The 18,325-nt window shown below is 53.6% G+C and overlaps 8 protein-coding genes across 8 annotated transcripts; 4 read left to right on the top strand and 4 right to left on the bottom strand.

The window, feature by feature from the left end:
- Window positions 1-204: 204 nt before the first annotated feature.
- On the top strand, window positions 205-2,880 carry An18g00450 (hypothetical protein; the record flags this gene model as incomplete). Its single annotated transcript, XM_059745549.1, has 13 exons — window positions 205-335; window positions 474-660; window positions 783-944; window positions 1,024-1,071; window positions 1,336-1,446; window positions 1,546-1,571; window positions 1,733-1,861; window positions 1,915-1,980; window positions 2,060-2,175; window positions 2,258-2,321; window positions 2,448-2,555; window positions 2,661-2,777; window positions 2,865-2,880. 13 exons carry the CDS (start codon window positions 205-207, stop codon window positions 2,878-2,880), a joined length of 1,281 nt encoding a protein of 426 aa, XP_059602868.1.
- A 482-nt stretch (window positions 2,881-3,362) lies between these two features.
- On the top strand, window positions 3,363-5,315 carry An18g00440 (uncharacterized protein; the record flags this gene model as incomplete). Its single annotated transcript, XM_001398476.1, has 8 exons — window positions 3,363-3,431; window positions 3,481-3,532; window positions 3,585-3,840; window positions 3,887-4,135; window positions 4,187-4,428; window positions 4,487-4,874; window positions 4,931-5,061; window positions 5,110-5,315. The coding sequence occupies 8 exons, from the start codon at window positions 3,363-3,365 to the stop codon at window positions 5,313-5,315; spliced, it is 1,593 nt and encodes a 530-aa protein (XP_001398513.1).
- An 876-nt stretch (window positions 5,316-6,191) lies between these two features.
- An18g00430 (uncharacterized protein) lies at window positions 6,192-7,574 on the top strand (the record flags this gene model as incomplete). The annotated part of the gene is made up of 5 exons (XM_001398475.1): window positions 6,192-6,353; window positions 6,422-6,529; window positions 6,603-6,994; window positions 7,050-7,114; window positions 7,168-7,574. 5 exons carry the CDS (start codon window positions 6,192-6,194, stop codon window positions 7,572-7,574), a joined length of 1,134 nt encoding a protein of 377 aa, XP_001398512.1.
- A 276-nt stretch (window positions 7,575-7,850) lies between these two features.
- On the bottom strand, window positions 7,851-9,508 carry An18g00420 (uncharacterized protein; the record flags this gene model as incomplete). The annotated part of the gene is made up of 5 exons (XM_059745548.1): window positions 7,851-8,674; window positions 8,732-8,974; window positions 9,049-9,164; window positions 9,222-9,330; window positions 9,394-9,508. 5 exons carry the CDS (start codon window positions 9,506-9,508, stop codon window positions 7,851-7,853), a joined length of 1,407 nt encoding a protein of 468 aa, XP_059602867.1.
- Window positions 9,509-10,597: 1,089 nt separating this feature from the next.
- An18g00410 (uncharacterized protein) lies at window positions 10,598-11,971 on the top strand (the record flags this gene model as incomplete). The annotated part of the gene is made up of 5 exons (XM_059745547.1): window positions 10,598-10,757; window positions 10,819-11,255; window positions 11,339-11,531; window positions 11,589-11,649; window positions 11,710-11,971. 5 exons carry the CDS (start codon window positions 10,598-10,600, stop codon window positions 11,969-11,971), a joined length of 1,113 nt encoding a protein of 370 aa, XP_059602866.1.
- A 231-nt stretch (window positions 11,972-12,202) lies between these two features.
- Window positions 12,203-13,816, bottom strand: An18g00400 (uncharacterized protein; the record flags this gene model as incomplete). The annotated part of the gene is made up of 3 exons (XM_001398472.3): window positions 12,203-13,126; window positions 13,228-13,599; window positions 13,691-13,816. The coding sequence occupies 3 exons, from the start codon at window positions 13,814-13,816 to the stop codon at window positions 12,203-12,205; spliced, it is 1,422 nt and encodes a 473-aa protein (XP_001398509.1).
- Window positions 13,817-14,663: 847 nt separating this feature from the next.
- On the bottom strand, window positions 14,664-15,556 carry An18g00390 (hypothetical protein; the record flags this gene model as incomplete). Its single annotated transcript, XM_001398471.3, has 2 exons — window positions 14,664-14,719; window positions 14,935-15,556. 2 exons carry the CDS (start codon window positions 15,554-15,556, stop codon window positions 14,664-14,666), a joined length of 678 nt encoding a protein of 225 aa, XP_001398508.3.
- A 463-nt stretch (window positions 15,557-16,019) lies between these two features.
- An18g00380 (uncharacterized protein) lies at window positions 16,020-17,789 on the bottom strand (the record flags this gene model as incomplete). The annotated part of the gene is made up of 3 exons (XM_001398470.3): window positions 16,020-16,884; window positions 16,963-17,472; window positions 17,548-17,789. 3 exons carry the CDS (start codon window positions 17,787-17,789, stop codon window positions 16,020-16,022), a joined length of 1,617 nt encoding a protein of 538 aa, XP_001398507.3.
- Between the last annotated feature and the right edge of the window lie 536 nt (window positions 17,790-18,325).

Raw genomic sequence — 18,325 nt, 5'->3', positions numbered from 1 at the left:
GGCTACACATGCCGATCACTCCACGGCCCAGACGGGATGGATATGCTTAGCACCGCTTGGACATCCCCTTCCACGCTTCAGCTTTGAGGGATTAGCATTGCCTGCTCCACTCAGGGCAGACCGTGGTTGGATCCCGCGATGCTGCCAAGGAGGAGTGAGAGGAGTAATCCGGATCATCGCCGGAGATAGATTGGGAGAAAAGAGATGGCACCTGTAGGAACCTCTCTTCGGGCAGGGTTTTCACCACTCACAGGATACTCTTCTGGTTTTGGACTTACGTGTTGCACGATACTGGGTTTAAGGGAAGGACGGCCTGGATGTATCGCCTCCTTGAGGTATACACCACTCTCACACGAGTGAAGCTTCTTCTATCATGCTTATGGGTGGTCTCCGAAAGGATGGGCTTGGCACACAGGATGCCACGACTAGACTGTCTCTGGCCTAATCGCCGCTGAGACTCGGTATCTGTATAGTATCTCCGACATCATTCAAAAGCCTGGTTCGGAGATTGTTGGAATGGGGATTCTGGCCGGCGGTCTTGGCAGCGAAGGATTTCTCCGCGAGTCTCCGCATCTTTTCGTTTGGCTTGGAGAGGCAATTGAGTTCTGGGAGAAAGTGGACGGTTTGCTGGCTCATTCTGTGGTTTCTTCATGGCTTGAGGTTCTTCTCTCCTTCTTACTGAGTTTAGATAGGGTTTTAAACCATGAGGAGTCTTGGATGGGATTTAAACTATGGAACGAGATCCGGACGCAGTGCCATCTGCTCAATGACTCGCTACACAGGGCCCTGACGTGTCCAAAGCGCCACACCGTAATCCCGAGGACAAGACAGAGAGTCCGGCTGCCGAACCAGGGACCAGGGAATTGTCTCCGCCTATTATTGCTATTCCTAGCGGGGTGTGGAATGTGAAGAAAGATTGGCTTGAGACTGTTCGGACCGCTCCCGTTCGGCCCTCATAGGCGCGGTGTTTTCTTCACCCGAATCGTTGTGTATTGCTTACTCTACTCCGTAGGTCTGTGCGAGGTCAAATTGCAGCACAACAGGGAAGTGGCGCCTGGCCAATCCCCGTGGGTGAGATTGGAAAGAGAGAGAAAGGGAGACTCGTCTGATTGAAGAACGAGGGTCCCTCTCCGTTCCGGACTTAATCCGATCCCCTCCAAAAACCCAGTCTCTTCGAAGAAAGTTGATCATCCTCCCCCTGCTCCACTCCACCCGATCCGCACCAAATAAAAATGCAGGGAAATCCCACGCTTGCACGCACAAGCGCCAGACACAAATTAAAAGACGAGCCGATCGCTTCCCGATAAGCCTGGGGCGGTGGAGAATTCCAAGCAGGGGAGAAAGTTCAACTTCTTTGCCAAGCCCCTCCTCTCCTCGGGGTTGGAGATTCGATCAGATGGTAAATCCGAGGGACTCAATTGTCCCTGGCTGTTAGGGATGCTGCTAGTGAGGCATGGTCCCCGGAATTAAATATATGAGACGGAAATCTAATCCTTAGTCCGAAATCATCCACGTCGAGGAGAGGCCGGGTTGGCACATTGAGAGGGGCGTCAGTCTTCACAAGTCCCCAAGTACGCTTATTTCAAAACCTTGCTGCCATATCTTTTCTTCATCATCATCACCTATTTTATTGTTTGTGTTTGATTTCCTCTTCCTTACCTTGTCTTGTCTTTTTAAAGTGGAAAAAGAGAATATAAAGAGAGAGACGTAGTATATGTACGAATGTGAGCAGGAACACGTACTATTTGTTGAAGCTAGGAATTACTCGGAAGACCGTAGACGAGGCGCTGGACAGCTTTGTCTTAACAGTCCATGTCATCGCATCTTTAAAAGTTGGTGTTCTTCTAGTGCGCTTTGAGGGGTAGGAGTTACACTCTGGATGTACCTGACATGGTGTATTGCAGTGCCTTGCAGAATCAGGCGGATAGAGATGCGTGAGAGTCCCTCGGTATCCCGCATCGCGCTGGGACCATGTATTCGGTATCTTTGGAGTATGATTGTGGAATGCAACCCGAGATAGTTCTAGAACCCCTGACGCGTGGAATGCCTGCACCTTAAGGAAAAGGATGCAATACAGGCCCAGATGTGTAAGCCCATGTGCCGCCACAGCAGCCGATGCAATGACTGCCACACTGCGAACCGTCTCGATGAGTCGCCCCCTTCCATCCTGTTCAGGTCAGAATGCTCAATGAATCGAGTAGCCAGGTTATATTTCCAGCATTTGTACCATTCATACTGCTACTGGATTTTGGTAAAGGGATGGAGAGACCGGCTCCCCCCGAGCCACCAGCAGCGTCCGCAAAGATAAGAGCTGCGCTAGTGTACATCATACTACTAGTAGTAAATAATACAGATATTATGTGTTTGGGTGAAGAAGAAAGCAGTAAAGGTAGAGGTAAAACTGCACAGTGGCAGAGCTGGGGTAATTAATTAGGGCCTTAATATAGAGCAGAGCCCACCAGTGACATGGGACTATTATTGAGCTTGAGTCATGTCCACGATCGTGACTCGTGCAAGGGTCGGAAACAAGATTCCTCCACATTCATTGCCATCCGGTCAGAGCGTCCAAGTTCAATCTCGGCGACGGAGGGTTATGGCCATGGAAATCAAGGCCGATGACCAAACGAATGAGCCAATCTATCGTATCAGAGTCTCTACAGGGAGTACAAAAAGAAGGTAATGGATCCGACGAAGATAGAGTATGCTGATAGAGAGGAGATCTACCAGCTCCCGCCGAAGGACGGACGGGAAAGCAACAACCACGCAATTACTGCTTAGTAGCATTGCCGAGGGGAATGCGCCGACCAATGCAATCAAGCATTAGAATATTATAAACCTAGAAAGAGTGGATAGATGGGGCGAAGCAACCTGACAGGCTGAAGAGGACGAAAGATCGACGCATTTCTCCGAGATCTTATCTTCCCCGCACTTCTCATGCCCCCCGGATTTTCATCTGCATCCATTCCCACACCCCCTTCGCCCCAACCCTTCCTTCCACGTAGATCGCACAGCGTGGGGGATGAAGTTTAACCTCAGTATCCTCGGCTATCGACAGGAGGATGTTGAATCAATACCAACCAGTATCATGACGCCATGTCACGGCAAGATTAATGAAGCCACTGACTGCTCTCCCCAACAGCTGTCGAATGTAACGTAACCATCGAGTTGCCACCCTCGTCATCTACTTCTAAGCCCTGGGGCAAAGGCACCAAATGCAGCCTTGTTGGATGCAGCAATAACCCCCACGATGGCACCCCACCCCCGCGCTGTCGACTTGGGGTAAATCTTCCGCTTCTTATAAGAGCCTGCGTGCCCATCCCTTCCCGCTTCAGCTTGGCCGATATATCTTTACTGACACCACAATGACTGACTCAATTGCAAGGAAGCCCTACTTTGGGCTCGTCGGAGGATGGCTGACTTTTTGGATTACGGTACAAGTCCGGGGGTGCAACGAGCCTGTGCCAAGTACTGACTGTCTAGGTTGCTTGTGCTACGGACATGACCCTGTTCGGGTATGACCAGGGGGTCTTCAGTACGTCTTCCCGGCAATTAAATTCCAGATCTCACGATCTGATGCGTGGCAGGTGGGGTGGTCGTCACCCAGAACTTTCTCGAGGTCCACGATCTGGTCGGACCGTCTAAAACCTCAACCCTGTCCACCGTCACAGCCATCTACGATGTCGGCTGCTTTCTCGGGGCTCTTTGCGCCTTTGCTATCTCGGAACAGCTCGGTCGGAAAAAGTCGATTTTGATTGGGACCGCTATTATGGCGGTCGGCACCATCTTGCAGGCGAGCTCGTATCATCTCGCTCAGATGTTTGTCGGCCGAATCATTCTAGGGTCAGAGCTAACATGCCCCTTGTACGGCGTTCGCTGACAATTGCAGAATTGGAAACGGGATAAACACGGCCACAGCTCCCATATGGCAGACTGAGACAGCGCAGGTCTCCTGGCGAGGCCGACTGGTCATTCTGGAGATGGCCTTGAATGTTGGAGGCTTCATGCTCGTCAACTGGATCAACTACGGGCTTTCCTTCCACGGCGGGGCTCTGGCCTGGCGACTCCCTATTGCCCTTCAGTTTGTGTTCATCGTTGTTCTTGCTGTCACTGTTCCCTGGCTGCCTGAGTCTCCCCGGTATGTGCGCGCCATGAATACTCCTTGGTCTGAATAGGCTGACATGACCAGATGGTTGCTATGCCACGGCCGCACGGACGAAGCATTACACGTCATTTCCAGCATTGAGGCGAAGCCGAAAGACGATCCCTATGTGGCAACCCAGCACCGCGAGATTGTCTATAGTATCCAGTACGAGCGAGAAAATGCGGTGCCCTGGCGGGATTTGTTGACTGGTCGATCTGCCAATGATACAAAAACCCTGCGAAGGTTGCTTCTGGGAGCTGGCTCACAGGCGCTGCAACAATTTCAGGGTATGAGCTTTGTTTTGATTCGATCTCTTCGAAAGTTCCAAACTAACTGGCACCGTAGGAATCAATATTATGTCGTACTATCTCCCGCTGGTGCTCATCAACTCGGTCGGACTTTCCAACAGCATGTCGCGACTGCTCAGCGCATGCAATGCGACGGTGTATTTCGTGTTTGCCAGCGTGGCCGTAACGATGGTCGAACGATTTGGCCGACGCGGGCTCATGCTGCTCTCCACCTTCGGCCAGTTCGTCTGCTTTTTGATCATCACCATTCTGCTCCGCTTTGCCGAGATAGACTCCCGTTACGCGACTGCCTCGGTCGCGTTCTTCTTTTTGTACTATATCGCGTTCGGCATTGGGATGCTGGGGGTGCCCTGGCTATATCCGACCGAGATCAACTCGCTGCCCATGCGAACCAAGGGTGCAGCCGTGTCGACAGCGACAAACTGGTAGGTGCAGCTTGCAGTGGGCGCGGACTATTCGAGGTGGCTAAGCATGCGATTAGGATCACCAATTTTGCCATCGTTGAAATCACCCCCATCGGTATCCAGCAGATTGGCTGGCGATTCTGGATCGTGTGGACAGTCACCAACGCGGCCTGTCTGCCCATCTTCTACTTCTTCTATCCCGAGACTGGTGAGTCGATCACATACCTCTGGATGATCTCTTACTGACTTGATATAGCAAATCGGACGCTGGAAGATGTGGACGACTACTATCGCTCTAACCCACCATTGCTGGTTACGCGGGATCCAGACGCAGTGTCCACGCAGCGCCCCTGGCGATACCGGCAGCGCGAGGAGGCAGAATACCAGCGACAGAAGGATGCCCAAGTAGGTACAGATGCGTCAAAGGACAGCAGCGCGGCCTCGGTGAGCCACGTGGAGTGAGGTATTCTGTCTGGATGACTATGGTGAGGGAGAAAGGAGGGATAAAGGAAGGGATCGTCGGCGCGAAGAATGGGGATGGGAGATCATCGATAAATACGGAGTAGATGGCCCAAGATACTGCTCGATTAGTAGAGAATTCCGCACGACAGTGTTAACTCGAGACAGGTGATAGATTAATCGCCGTAATAGTGTGGGCCTTCCTTTCTATTTCGGAGTCCAAATGGGCGCCGGCTGTCAATAGCTTCATCGGGATCTGGTGCCCTCTGCCTGTGGAAGCTCTGACGAACTGTTGGACGGGAGACCGAGCAGACGAGACCTCCACGTGGTGCCTATTATAATCCTCGAGATCATCCTTCTCTTTCCCCCCTGATAATGATAATTATACACTAATTTTAACTGTCCTCACGGATGAACCGGAGTGCCGGGCTTGGGGTTGGCGGCGAGTGTTTGGTAGCGAGGGCCGCTAGCATCGATCTCGCCCGCATTGACTGCTTCATGCTCCCATCGCATTGGTTCCAGCCCCAAGACACCGAGTCAGGGTCAATCTCGCATATTTCCTAGTGGGCCTGCCCAGAGTCATGGAGGCCCCAACCCATGCAGCTGGAGTGCGACCGAGAGTCAGGAACGCTGCTCCTGGGCCCAAACAGCTCCACTGGTTCGCTACGACGCTTCTACCATCATGGCCAGCTTCGCGCACATCAACAGCCGGACCCGCGTGGCTGAAACAGCAGCTTTTTCCAGCTTCTATCTAGCCGGGCCCACGAGCCAAATGCCCACCGCAATGAAAAGTCGCGACATTCCCTGAGTGCACCGCGACACTTTTTGACTCCTTCCCTGTCCCCGAGTTGCATCCACCAACATCTCGCGTGGTTCAGCATGAGTGAGTCGCTGCCCTTGGTGGGCCGCAGTCTCGCCATCTTCGTCGTCGCGGCGGTGATGATGGGGATAGGCACAGTTGCAGTGGCTTTGCGCACGTTTGTCCGTGTACACTTGGTGCGGGCCTTTGGATGGGACGACGCCTTGATGATTGTCGCGCTGGTACGGTCGCCTTGCCGAATGTTTTGAACAATGCTCGAGAAACCGAAAGAGAACTAACTCTCTGGCAGGTGCTGTTCATCTTCCTGAACGCCTGCTGCATGATTGGAGCGAAAACCGGAGTGGGTCACAAGATGCTGGACTTCACCAGTATCAAGACGATAGAGAAAGCCATGCTGGTAAGAGCATCCATTCCCTCCTCCTTTGTATTTTTGAAAGCATTCCTCTAATCTAAGATGGAGAGAACTATAGTGGTGGTGGTTGGGTCAGATGTTATATCTTTGGGCCTCTGCTGTCGCCAAAGTATCCATTGCCCTCGCTCTGCTGCGGTTGACTGTGCGCCAGGCGCATCGCATCATCCTGTGGACCATTATTGGAGTCGTGACGGCCATCGGTCTGATGTTCTGGCTGGTTCTGCTGTTCGACTGCCACCCCATCTCGTATTTCTGGTTGCGGCTTGAACCCACTCATTCGGGAACCTGCCTGTCGATCGACACCCTGCTGGCCATTGCCTACTTGTACAGCGCCATCACCATCTTCTGTGACCTGACCCTGGGCATTTTGCCCGTGTTCTTGATTTGGCGACTGCAGATGAACGGTCGCACCAAGGTCGCACTGGGCGTGATTCTCAGTCTCGGAGCCATGTACGTGTCTGTTCGTTTGGATACTTCTAGTCGCAATATTCTAACCCGGTTCCAGCGCGAGTGTGGCGGTTATCATCCGACTCCCCTTTCTACACTTCTATGGAGACACCGATTTCCTCTGTGAGTGACCGCTCCACGGCTGGGCACAATGCATCGTTTCTGACGCGACACAGACTCCACATACCAGATCGCCATTTGGTCCATCATTGAGACCGGTCTTGGAATTACGGCTGGCAGTCTCGTAACTTTACGCGCCCTGTGCCGCTGGTTCCTCGAGGGTAGCAGCACCCAGGGCCGCCGGGTCCCGGGGAAACAGGCCAGCGATGGCCCATACGCGCTGTCCAGCTGGACGGGAGAGGCCTCGAAGAAGAGTATGCGCGATCCCCGGTATTGGCGGCCAGACCTCGTCCCCGGCCAGATGGATCATCTCACGGTCACCACGGTCTCCTCGCCGATGGCTGGGAGTCCACGGAGTGACGCCAATAGCAGCCAGGAGATACTGAACCCGGAGGGAGAAGCGTGGCATCATGGAAACCATGTTAGTATCCACCAGACGTTTAAGCTATCCGCGGAAGAGTAATTTTGCCGGGTACTGGTTTGCCTGAATCGTTTCATTACGCCTCTCAGATATAATATAATCTCTTCTATGTCATGTTCAACGCCTAGTTTGTTGCGCTGACAGTAGGAGGAACACCCTCTCCTCAGGTTCATGATAATGTTTGAAAGGAATAATTCTAAAACTCAAAAGTCGTGAGATTCGAAACTCGTGAGAGGATCATGATCATAACAACTTTAGCGCAGCATGCTGACGCATTGAGCGATTAATACAAGAAAGAAAGAAAAATCACAACGCCCATCAGATTCCCAGACTGGCACAACTGAACGCCGGGGAAACCGACCCCGAGTAATCCGTGATGATGGCCTCGACTGCCGCATACAGACCCGGTCCCAACAGAAACAGGCCACAAGCCATGATGAAGGCATGCAGCAGGGTCATGCTCGTGCGCCCGAGTCCCGCAAAGAGCTTCCCCCGGTACAAATGCCAGTACGCTACGGCGAAGAAGATGAAGCCGAAGAAGGAGTCAAAGGCGGCACCCAGCAACGACAGAAAGTCGCCCATGCTGGGGACGACCTCGGAAAAAATGAATCCCAGTACCCAGATGCCAATCATCACCAGGGCCCACACTCCCCATCCCACGACGGTGTTGCTGTGTGCGTGTCTGGAGGTGCCCAACAGGTGAGAATAGATGAATTTAGCGGTGACGTTGGCGTAGATGGCGCCGATGATTAATGTAGGCACGATGACAAAACCAAAGGAGGCCTTCCTGTACTTAGCAAGATCCAGACTGCCAAAAGCGGGCGCAGTGGCGTATTGGCCCAGGTAGCGGAAGCCGATGGCGGGCGGCACGATGAAGAGAACGGTGGAAATGATGGCCAAGACCGCCAGGGACTTGGGGAAGTCCTCCGGGTGCTCCATCTCTGCGATGAAGGTGGGGAAGAGAATCTGGGGCACCCAGAGGAAGGTGATGTTCAGCACGGCGTTCATGCAATCCACCCAGCTGGTGCCGGGCAAGGGGAAGGCGTATGTTCGCACAGGACCATCGGTCGGAAAGTCCAGGGGTGCCGTCTCAATTCCCGCGAAAATGAGGAACAACAGGATGGCCAGACCCATACAAGCCGCTGACATTGTTAGCGAATCACAGGGTGCAAACATTGCAGTGACATGAGTTCACTTACCCGAGAACATCGACATGAAGGAGACATGACGCAGGGTTCTTGGGGCGGACAGGACGATGCCCATGACCATCACGATCGCAGAGAAGGTCACGGTACACAGGGAGTGATCGGACAGTGTATCAAGCACCTTGGCTCCAGTCAGGATGTGGAAACCGATCAGCAGGATGTTGTTAGCCAGCAACATGAAGCCGGAAAAGATGTACGCCGTCTGGCTTTTGCCGAAGACATAGTAGCCAAAGTCGCCTGTCCGTGGTGACGAACTCGAGTCAGTCTCAGAATCCCATCACAGGAAACATGGGAAGAGAGGGAGTTCCTACAAATGTTCCTGATTTGCGGGTGCTTCATGATGTACTTGTGCATGGTGAGGGAGGTGACCCAGAAGAGAGCGCCGGACACAACCATGGTGATGATGCCGGGCACCCATCCGAGCACGCTGAGGGACAATGATGGTCAGTTTTGTGGTCATTGGACATTTTTGCTCTTGACTTACGAGAGTGACCAGGATTGAGCCATGATGGCCAGACAGACTTGGTCTCCGGCGAGCAACCAGGCGGCCTTTTGCCAGGACATGGTTCGGAGTTGGATCTCATGTTGATGGTCTATATCCCGGCATCCCCGCGACTTAGCCTCGGTTCAAACAGACGAATTGAGCTGCAGCCTACCTTCGGTCACCAGCGCATTCCAGATCTCGTTGGACGTGGACTCGTCGGATGCCAGCTCGGCCACATCAGTGGGCGCCTGTTCCAGCTTCTCCTTGCGATATATCGGAGCCGTCATGATGCAGGGCGAACTGCTGGAAACCAACTAGCAGTATCTAGCGGAAGAGGACTCGATCGGAATGCAAGGATCGACGAACCCTGCAGCAGAGAAGTATTTAATTTAAGAAGTAAACAAAGTCGCGCGAGAGAGAAGAATTTGGTTGAGGATGAAGAAGCTTTGATTGGCAGGCGAGGCGGGAGTGGATATGGCGTGATAAGCCCCAAAATGGCGAGGGGAAGTTTTGAGTCGGAAGGAGAACATTTCCTGGATTTGATTGATTGATGGATCGTATAGTTATCTCGTTAGTCTACTATTTTATTGTGATTTGTCTGGCTTATCGTCTCCCCGCGTGGGTCGCTTGTCAGCCCGTCTTGACATGCTCGCCATTTCGATCGTCCCGGTCGCAAGTCGTCTTGGCTGCTGCTGGCTAGAATGGCGTGAGTTGCATCGTATTCTTCATCCACTCCACCCCCTGTCAACGCAATGTTATTGGATCTCTTAAAAAGACCTGTTTTGTGATAATTTTCTCGATTGCAATGGCCATTTCTGGAAAGGCTTGCGATGAATGAGACGTCAGTGACGAACCAGTGTCGGCATATTCACTGCCTCCCCCGAAGCTCAGAGGGAGCTCAACCTCGGCGCTCACATCTCTGGCTTGCAGTTAATCAGTCGGCATGACCAATCCTTTACTGAGCTTGAAGTCAAAATTTTCTGCTTCATTGTCAAGAATATCGCCGACATTACACCATCGGTGAATTGTGGCCACAACTCGAGCAAGGGGTTGCGACCAGTGAGTGGATGAATAAATATGGTACTGCAGGCAGTCCCTGAATAGCCGAACCCAATCCAATCTTCGGCTTGCAGCTTAGCTGAATATAGCTACTCAATGGTGACTAGCTTCCTTCGAGGCTATACTAAATCATGAACGACAGCCTCTCATCGCGTCGCATGCGGGAACGTGTCACCGGCGTCTCCTCACGCAGCACCGCATCACTCAAACCCTGTCACAATGCGTTGGACCGGTCGCGCAGAGTATTTAAAGTAGAGGGAAAGAGCCTGTGAGATCGCACCGGAACCAGTCGTATCCTGGCCATGATTCTCAAAGTCATGTTGCGCGGCCATCTTCTACTGCTAGCAATCGGCTGGGCTGGAGTGCTACATGCCCTACCCAACCCGCAAAGACGAGGAACCATCAACAAGCGCCTGCAGTTCACCTCCAATGGTACCTTCCAACTTACCGTGTTCGAGGATCTCCATTACGGAGAGGGTAAGTCGCACTGCTAATTAATCACCCGGGAATAGGATATACATTGACCCTTCTGTAATAGCGGAGGACACCGACTGGGGCCCGGAGCAAGATGTCGAGAGTCGCACCGTCATCAACACCGTCCTGGACCACGAAAGTCCTCAGCTGGTAATTCTGAATGGCGACCTCATCACGGGAGAAGACACCTTCCTGTCCAATGCCACGGACTACGTCGATGAAATCGTGGCTCCACTCGTCCAACGAAACCTACTGTGGGCGTCCACCTACGGCAACCATGACAGCGACTACAACCTCTCCCGCAATGCTATCCTGGACCGAGAGCGGACCTATCCCAACAGTCTGACTACCAGCATGGTTTTGGGCAAGCTGGCAGGTGTGTCGAATTACTACTTGCCTGTGTACCCGTCCGATGCATCCCAGAGCACCCCAGCAGTCATCCTGTGGTTCTTCGATAGTCGCGGAGGGAACTATTACCAGGAGCTCGAGGGCGGGAGTGAAGTTCCCCAGCCATGCTGGGTCGATCAGTCGGTGGGTCGCAAGTTTCGTTTCCCGCACAAAGGCGATGCTGACCCCTTCATCAGGTGGTGTCATGGTTCGTGGAAACCAATCTGAATCTCACAGCGCAGTATGGGAGAGTAGTACCTTCGCTTGCCTTTTACCATATTCCCGTCAACGCCATGTTGGCCTTTCAAAAGCAAGGCGTCGACACCCATGAAGAGCCGGGCATCAATGCAGACGATCCCCTCGATCAGCAGGGAGCAGCGAGCGGGCAGGGTGAGGTCTCCGGCACTGTGTTCAGTTACTCGGGCCAGGATATTCCCTTCATGGAAGCGCTGCTCAATACCAAAGGGCTCTTGGCAACCTTCAGCGGTCATGACCATGGCGACGATTGGTATGTCTTCTTTGAAGATCTGGCTAAATATGGGAAGACAGCATATCTAACTGGAAATAGGTGCTTCAAGTGGGACTCCAAGCTCCCCGGGATGAACCTGACCGGGAACGGGCTGAACATGTGCTTTGGCCGCCACAGTGGCTACGGTGGATACGGTTCGTGGACCCGAGGCGCCCGGCAGATCCTCCTGGACGAGAGGACTCTGAGCACACAGTTGTCCACCTGGATCCGGTTGGAAGATGGATCGGTTTCGGGCAGTGTCAACCTCAATGCCACGTACGGTGAGGATGCGTATGCCGCTGTGCCAACAACGTATACGTGATGCTTTACGCAGAGTCTGTCCCGCCATGGCAGTCTCTCCATAACGACACGGAATGTTTGGCGTAGAATCGCTTCGACGGGAACACAGGAAGGTTTATACATCTACGCTGGCATACGTGAGGGGAGCAAGGCCAGGAAATCCATAGCTGCGTCATGATCGTCGTCGTCGTCGTCATTTCAACATTTCGCATCTAGTAGCTGTCTATACCGACATATATACTACTCTATCGTTTTAGTATTTCTTTTCCATGGTGAATCCATGGCCAGCCAGATACTCCTCCAGCTCGCGATCCTCCTTCTTCAGATCCAATTTCCCGCTTTCCGGCAGGAACCAGTACACAATCATGCCCAGAATCGCCACGCCACCCAGAAGGTAGAAGGTGGCGCTGTCTCCGGCGGCATCCTGCAGGGGCGTAAAACACTGCGTGCCCACCGCCGCTCCCGTGCGACCAAAGGCCGTGGCCACACTGTACCCCATGCCGCGCATGGCGGTGGGGAATGATTCACTGGATATGAGGCCGATGGTGGCGCCGGGCCCCAGGTGTCCAAAGGCCTGTAGCAACCCGTAGAGCACGACAAAGGCCGCGATATGCTGGGAGAGCTTGGCGTAGGTGCCACCGATGATGAAACCCAGGACCACGTAGCCCGCGAATCCGACCATTCCGGTGCCCCGGCGTCCGATCAAATTGGTCAGCCATGCGCCGATGATGACGCCGGGGACGGGGAGCGCCGCCAGAATGACCTGCCAGATGGCGGTCGTCTGGATGTTGCCGTCCTTGACGAGCGAGGAGATGATGGTGCTCGACATGATGCTGTTGGGGAAGTTGATAAAGTCGTAGAGGAAGAAGGCCAGCGAGGTGGTGAAGAGCCGCTTCCAGTACCGGCGCACCAGCACCCAGTAGAATCGGGCGGGTTTCCGCTGGCGCTTGAAGTTGGAATGGTGATACAAGGTCGAGTCGGTCATGAAAAATCGCAAAACCATGATGATGGCGGGTAAGATGGTGGCAATGCTGTAGATGGCATGGAAGGTGATGGGCAGGTTGTTGTTGGTGGCCTTGAGGCAGATCAGGTAGATGATCATCAGAATGGGAGAGGCGGTGGTGGCCATCAGCGTGGTGAAGGAGACAAAGACAGGTCCTCGGTAGCGGCGCTTAAACTGCATACAAAGCATTCTGGTTAATTGCACAGTCTTGAAATCCTTGGTCCTGGTCTGCCTGATAGTGCGCCGGTAGGGAAGAGAAGGGGATGGAAACGTACATCGTCCGATTCTTCCAGGCCGGCCGCCGCACTGGGAGGGTATTCTCCGCCCACGCCAAACCCACAAATGCCACGGACGATGACAAAGTACCAGAGCATGTTGTGAGAAGGGTGCACCTGCAGGGCCAGGGTGGCCATCAGCGTGGAGATGGTGACCAGGCCCGAGGTGAAGAGAAGACCCGCGCGCCGGGAGGCCATGTCCGAGACGTATCCCAGCACGACCACGCCCAGAATGGCACCGATGAGCAGGGAATTGCTAATGCGCGTCTGCATCTCCGATGGGTAGCCGGATTTGCCCAACAATTTCTTGAAGATGACATTTGTGGGATTGGCCAATTGGTTTTGGAACCCATCGCTGAAGTTGGCGATATACTGTCACAAACCACTGGTTAGCGACGCGTTCATTGGTAGCTTTTGGTGGGGTTGAAGAGAAGAAAAGAAAGATCATCGGTTGTGTACTTACGCAGCTCAGGATGGTCAAATTGCTCTGCCACCGCGTGGGACGGTAGGCTGACGGCGGACCACTTTCCACCTCCTGGTCAGCCACTACCGTCTCGGCTGCTCTTTTGTCGGACGTATTCTCGCGCATCGGGTGTGACTCTGCAGATTGACTTCGTGGTAGGATCAAATCACTGAGCGGGGATGGTAGGGACAGGGCAGAAATTTAAGGTGAGGGGAAGCTTTCGCGGGAGCCCTACAACAAGCCCCGGCACCGGCCGCGGAACCGATAAATTATCAGATAAAAGATTGTAGCGCAGACCCAGTTCCGATAATGGCCGATGCTCTGGTTGGCCAGTTAGACTGTGTCAAGCATTCTCTCTGCTCAGGCCATTCTCCGCGGGGAGAGAAAAGAAGGTTACTGGCCAATGACTAACAGTAACCATGGCCGATCCCGAGCCAGATGGAGGAGAGGATGATCACACCAATAAAACACTCCCCGTTGCCCCAAAATGCTGATATCCATCACTTCTTGTAGTACCTAATTCTAACATTTAAAATTAACAATCAACGCAGAGGCTATGGTGCTCTCTTCGTTCACGAGACGATGATGAGGGCAAAGATAAAGAAGCAGAGAAAAAAAAAAAATGGCCGGACCCTGCTGGATGACCCACTTGCCGTGCGTCGGTACGTAAGGAGCACAATTAGTGGTGTACGGAGTTATCTATTCTCTGAAGCAGTACGAGAAATGTTAGGGAAAAAAAAGAAACTAAGAAAGAGGGGCACGCTGGACTCGCCGGTGAAGATGAATCCAGACCCTGTTAACTCCAGGCCTAAAAAAATATAAAACTTGATCGCAGTAGCCGAGGTTGTGTGTCAGCGGAATTGCGGCGGAGATTATGAACTAGATAGAGAGGATCACTCATTACTAACATTCATAATAGTTATCATAATAGTGACTTGCTCATAGATCTTATATTATTTTATATAGTATGCATTTAACTAACGAATGTGCACATCAACGACATGTTGAATGAGTTACTAGTAAGTATTACTAGCACTACCAAGTAGAGGGACTGCTCCAAACCATATATACATTCTGGATAGAACTGACCTACTATAGATACAAAAGAAAGAATACACTCGAGTATCAAGAAGAGAACTCAAATCACCACGGAAAATAAAACAAACAATCAACATCACCAATTTTCTACTGTGCTTTCTTCTCTTGTGTTCCATCCTGTCCTTCTGCTGACTCCTGATCCTGACCTTCCGGCGATGGCATACGCGAGAGCCAGAACCGAGAGATCAACCCGCCCAGGTATTTCTGATCGATCCACTTGATGAGGCCGTACAGCAGCCAGCCCCAACCCCACAGCGACACGCCCATCATACTCGCCACCAGGAGCACCGGTCCCAGAATGAGCACCGACAGTATCGCCCAGAGAACAATGGCGACCGCAGCAAAGACGAAGACGCCCGCAAGGAAGACGAGTAAGGGCACGCCGCAACAGATAGCTTGGCAGACGAGGAAGGTGGTGCTGGCGGGACGGCGCGCGGCCTCGTCGTAGAGCCAGGCCTGGCGCGGCGCCGGCAGGATCCAGGAGAGCAGCCAGGCGAGATGGGCCTCGAAGCGATCGAGCAGACGGGGCAGGGACTGGCGACACCACTGCTGGAGGGGCGCGAGCACCGGCCCATTGTTGGCGTCGTCGCGCTGCGCATCTTGAATATGATCTGGCTCGCCGGGATATTCGCCGGGGAGGACCGAGTCGGGCAACCGAGTGGCGGTTTGCGTGGTGGTGTCCTGCGTTTGCTGGACGGTCGACTTGAGGTCGTTGGCCAGCTTGGGCGGACGGCCAGCCAGGTTACCGGTCGCGGAACTGAGAGACATCGCGGGATTGTTGGAAGGAAGCTTAGATGAAGTTAAATTAGAATGTCCAGAGAAACAAGAACAAGTAGTAAAGTTGTTGGGGGTGGGGATTTGGGCAACAAGATAGATAGACCGTCAGTGGAAGGGAAGAGTAGAAAAGAGCAGCCGCAAAGCAATGACGTAGAGGGCGGGGGAGGACATCGTCAATCCAGGGTGGCCCTGAACGGGTGGACTGACCCCGACCCAGTCATCACAGTTGCTTTGTAGAACTCAAAAACTCTTCTCCATCCAGTGGTAACTTCTACTTCATACGTATCTTCTTTTCTGCTTCCCACCAGGAATAGGCCCCCGTCCTCGGTGACGTCACTGCTCTCCTGCAGCATATCGATCAGGAACCCTAGGAAGTTCACAACAAGAAAGCGGCTTATGAGTTTTAATCTCACGAGGTCTACTACAAGGCACATGAGGGAGCTCCATTGATTGCCTAGACTGTCGAGCCATTAGGTTCATCCTCGATCGCTTCCTGCTTGGTCCTGCGTCGCCCACACCACATGCTTCGCTTCCCGACCGCCGCCCGAGCCTTGTCATCCCCGCCATGTCCCTGTCTTCCGATACGCAAAAACGCGCACAAGGGAATGCCGATGGCCGATATCCCAGCACAGTAGAGCAAGGTGGCACTGTATGGGGCGATCGCATCCCCCGCAAAGTATCCATGGCTGGTAGGTCCGCCCGCCTCGACGGCATCGAAGATGGCGGTGCTGATGCCCATCCCAATCGTCACACACAACTTGGTCACCGTCTGCAAGATGCCGCCTGCAATGCTCTGCTGGTCGGCTGGCAGGGCGCTCATCACGTACATGTTCGCGACGCAGAATTCAAAATCCGCCCCCACCACCGCCAGCAGCAACCCGGGGAAGATAAATGCCCAGTAGCTGCTGCTGGAATGCTGCAGCCCCATGAGCAGAAAGGCCCCCGTGTAGGCGGTGGCCCCGACCGTCATAAGCAGCGTGTTGGACACCCGATGCATAATGAGCCCCGCCACAATGTTGACGAGAATGCCGCCAATCGCCATGGGGAGCAGGTGCACGGCCACCATGAGGGCGGAGTACTGCCGGATTTCCTGCAGAAATAGCGAGATCCAGAAGGTCATGATGGGGAAGGCCAGGAAGCCCAGCAGCAGAATCGTGATGACCAAGGAGAAGTCCCGGTCGCGCCAGATAAACATGGGCACCAGAGGGTATTCATACCAACGCTCCCAGAAGACAAAGCCAACTATGAACAGCGCGCCCAGGATGAGCAGCACGAGCACGTATGGCGTCTTCCATCCAGAAGGGGCATCCGAGCCAAGACTAGAGCAGAGTCAACTGTCAGTCGGGAGTAAAAAAAAGGAAAAAGGGCTATATGATGAGGACAGCCAGGCAACGCACCTCAAGGCGCCCGAAAACATGCCAATCCCGGCGATGGTCAGAATGGTCCCGACGACGTCGAATTTCTTCAGTGCGAGAAGGGACAGAGGCTCTTTGGCCCCATGGTCCGTCGGCACCACGAACAGTGCGACCGCCACGACCACGACGTAAATGATGGCCAGCAAGAAGAAGCTTGCCCGCCAGTTAAAGAGCTGGGTCGCAATGCCCGAGAAGATGGTTCCAAACACGAAGCCCAAGGGATTGCCGGCGCTGAAACAGGCAAACACCCGATTCTTGCGCTTGGATGGGCGCGGGTACAGGTTGGCCAGCATCCCCTGCGCCGGCGGGATCGAGGCAGCTGACATCAAACCCATCACGCCGTTCAAGACGTCCAGTTGCAGGGGCTTCTGGGAAAACCCGGCACCCAGAGCGAAGACCGCATAGAAGACGAGACTGCCGAGAAAGAGGGTCTTGCGACCAAACAGGTCTGCGAGGCGGCCGAAGCAGAGGAGAAAGGAGCCACAGGCGAGCCTAAACGGTTCTCATCATTAGCTACACCGATATGCGAAGAAAATATGAAGGGAGAGAATTGGGGGGATGGCGCACGAGGAGGAACCGGCCAGCCAGGTGAGTTCAGCGGTGGTCATGCCCAGATCCGTCTGCACTTGCGCGGTGAGGACGGTGACACTGCCGGTCAGGAGCGACGACATGGCGATGGCCATGGTGGCCACGGCGACAAAAAGGATCTCCTGCACGGTGGACGAAAAGACCGCGGGTCGACTCTCATCGTTGGGTGCTTCGCGGAGTGCCGTGGTGGAGGATGGGTTCTTCTCCGGCGCGCTGGACATGCTGGACTCCATTTCTCCCATGTTCGCCATTGGGAGTGATGGCACGAAGGGTGAGGAAGACCGCAGAAGAAGTAGTCCGAGGATCGCTGACGAAGGGAGGGGGAATTGAGGAAGAGAGGCGTAATCGGTGGCACCTTGGTACCACCTGAAAAACGACTGAAAGAAAAATAAAAGGTATCGCCAACTAGTCACTTAGTGTCATTCACTATTCACGCGGCTTACGAAAGACGCGGGGGTTTTCCGCAGATGTTGATCGGCAAAAACCAGCAACTTTTGTTCCAAGTTGCACGGCAGATCTGCTTGTCGGACACCGCCAATTTGAGAAGGCTGAAGTCGAGGCTGATCGACTGTCCGAAGTGGTATAGACTGTGTAGACTTAAACAGATGAAATCAACTTAGGTGTAGATTCCCAGTCTGTCAATCCTCGTGGATGCAACCATCAGCAAGTTGGAGTGTCGATTCAGATCATCGTGTATCGGGGCCAAGCCAGCCCAGGAGGACCGGAAACCGAGACCCGTCAAACCCAATCAACTGCC

This window comes from Aspergillus niger, assembly GCF_000002855.4.
Source record: "Aspergillus niger supercontig An18".
Classification (NCBI taxonomy): Eukaryota; Fungi; Ascomycota; class Eurotiomycetes; order Eurotiales; family Aspergillaceae; genus Aspergillus; species Aspergillus niger.
The sequence above is the reverse complement of the archived record's forward strand: the minus strand, read 5'-3'. Positions and strand labels throughout refer to the sequence as shown.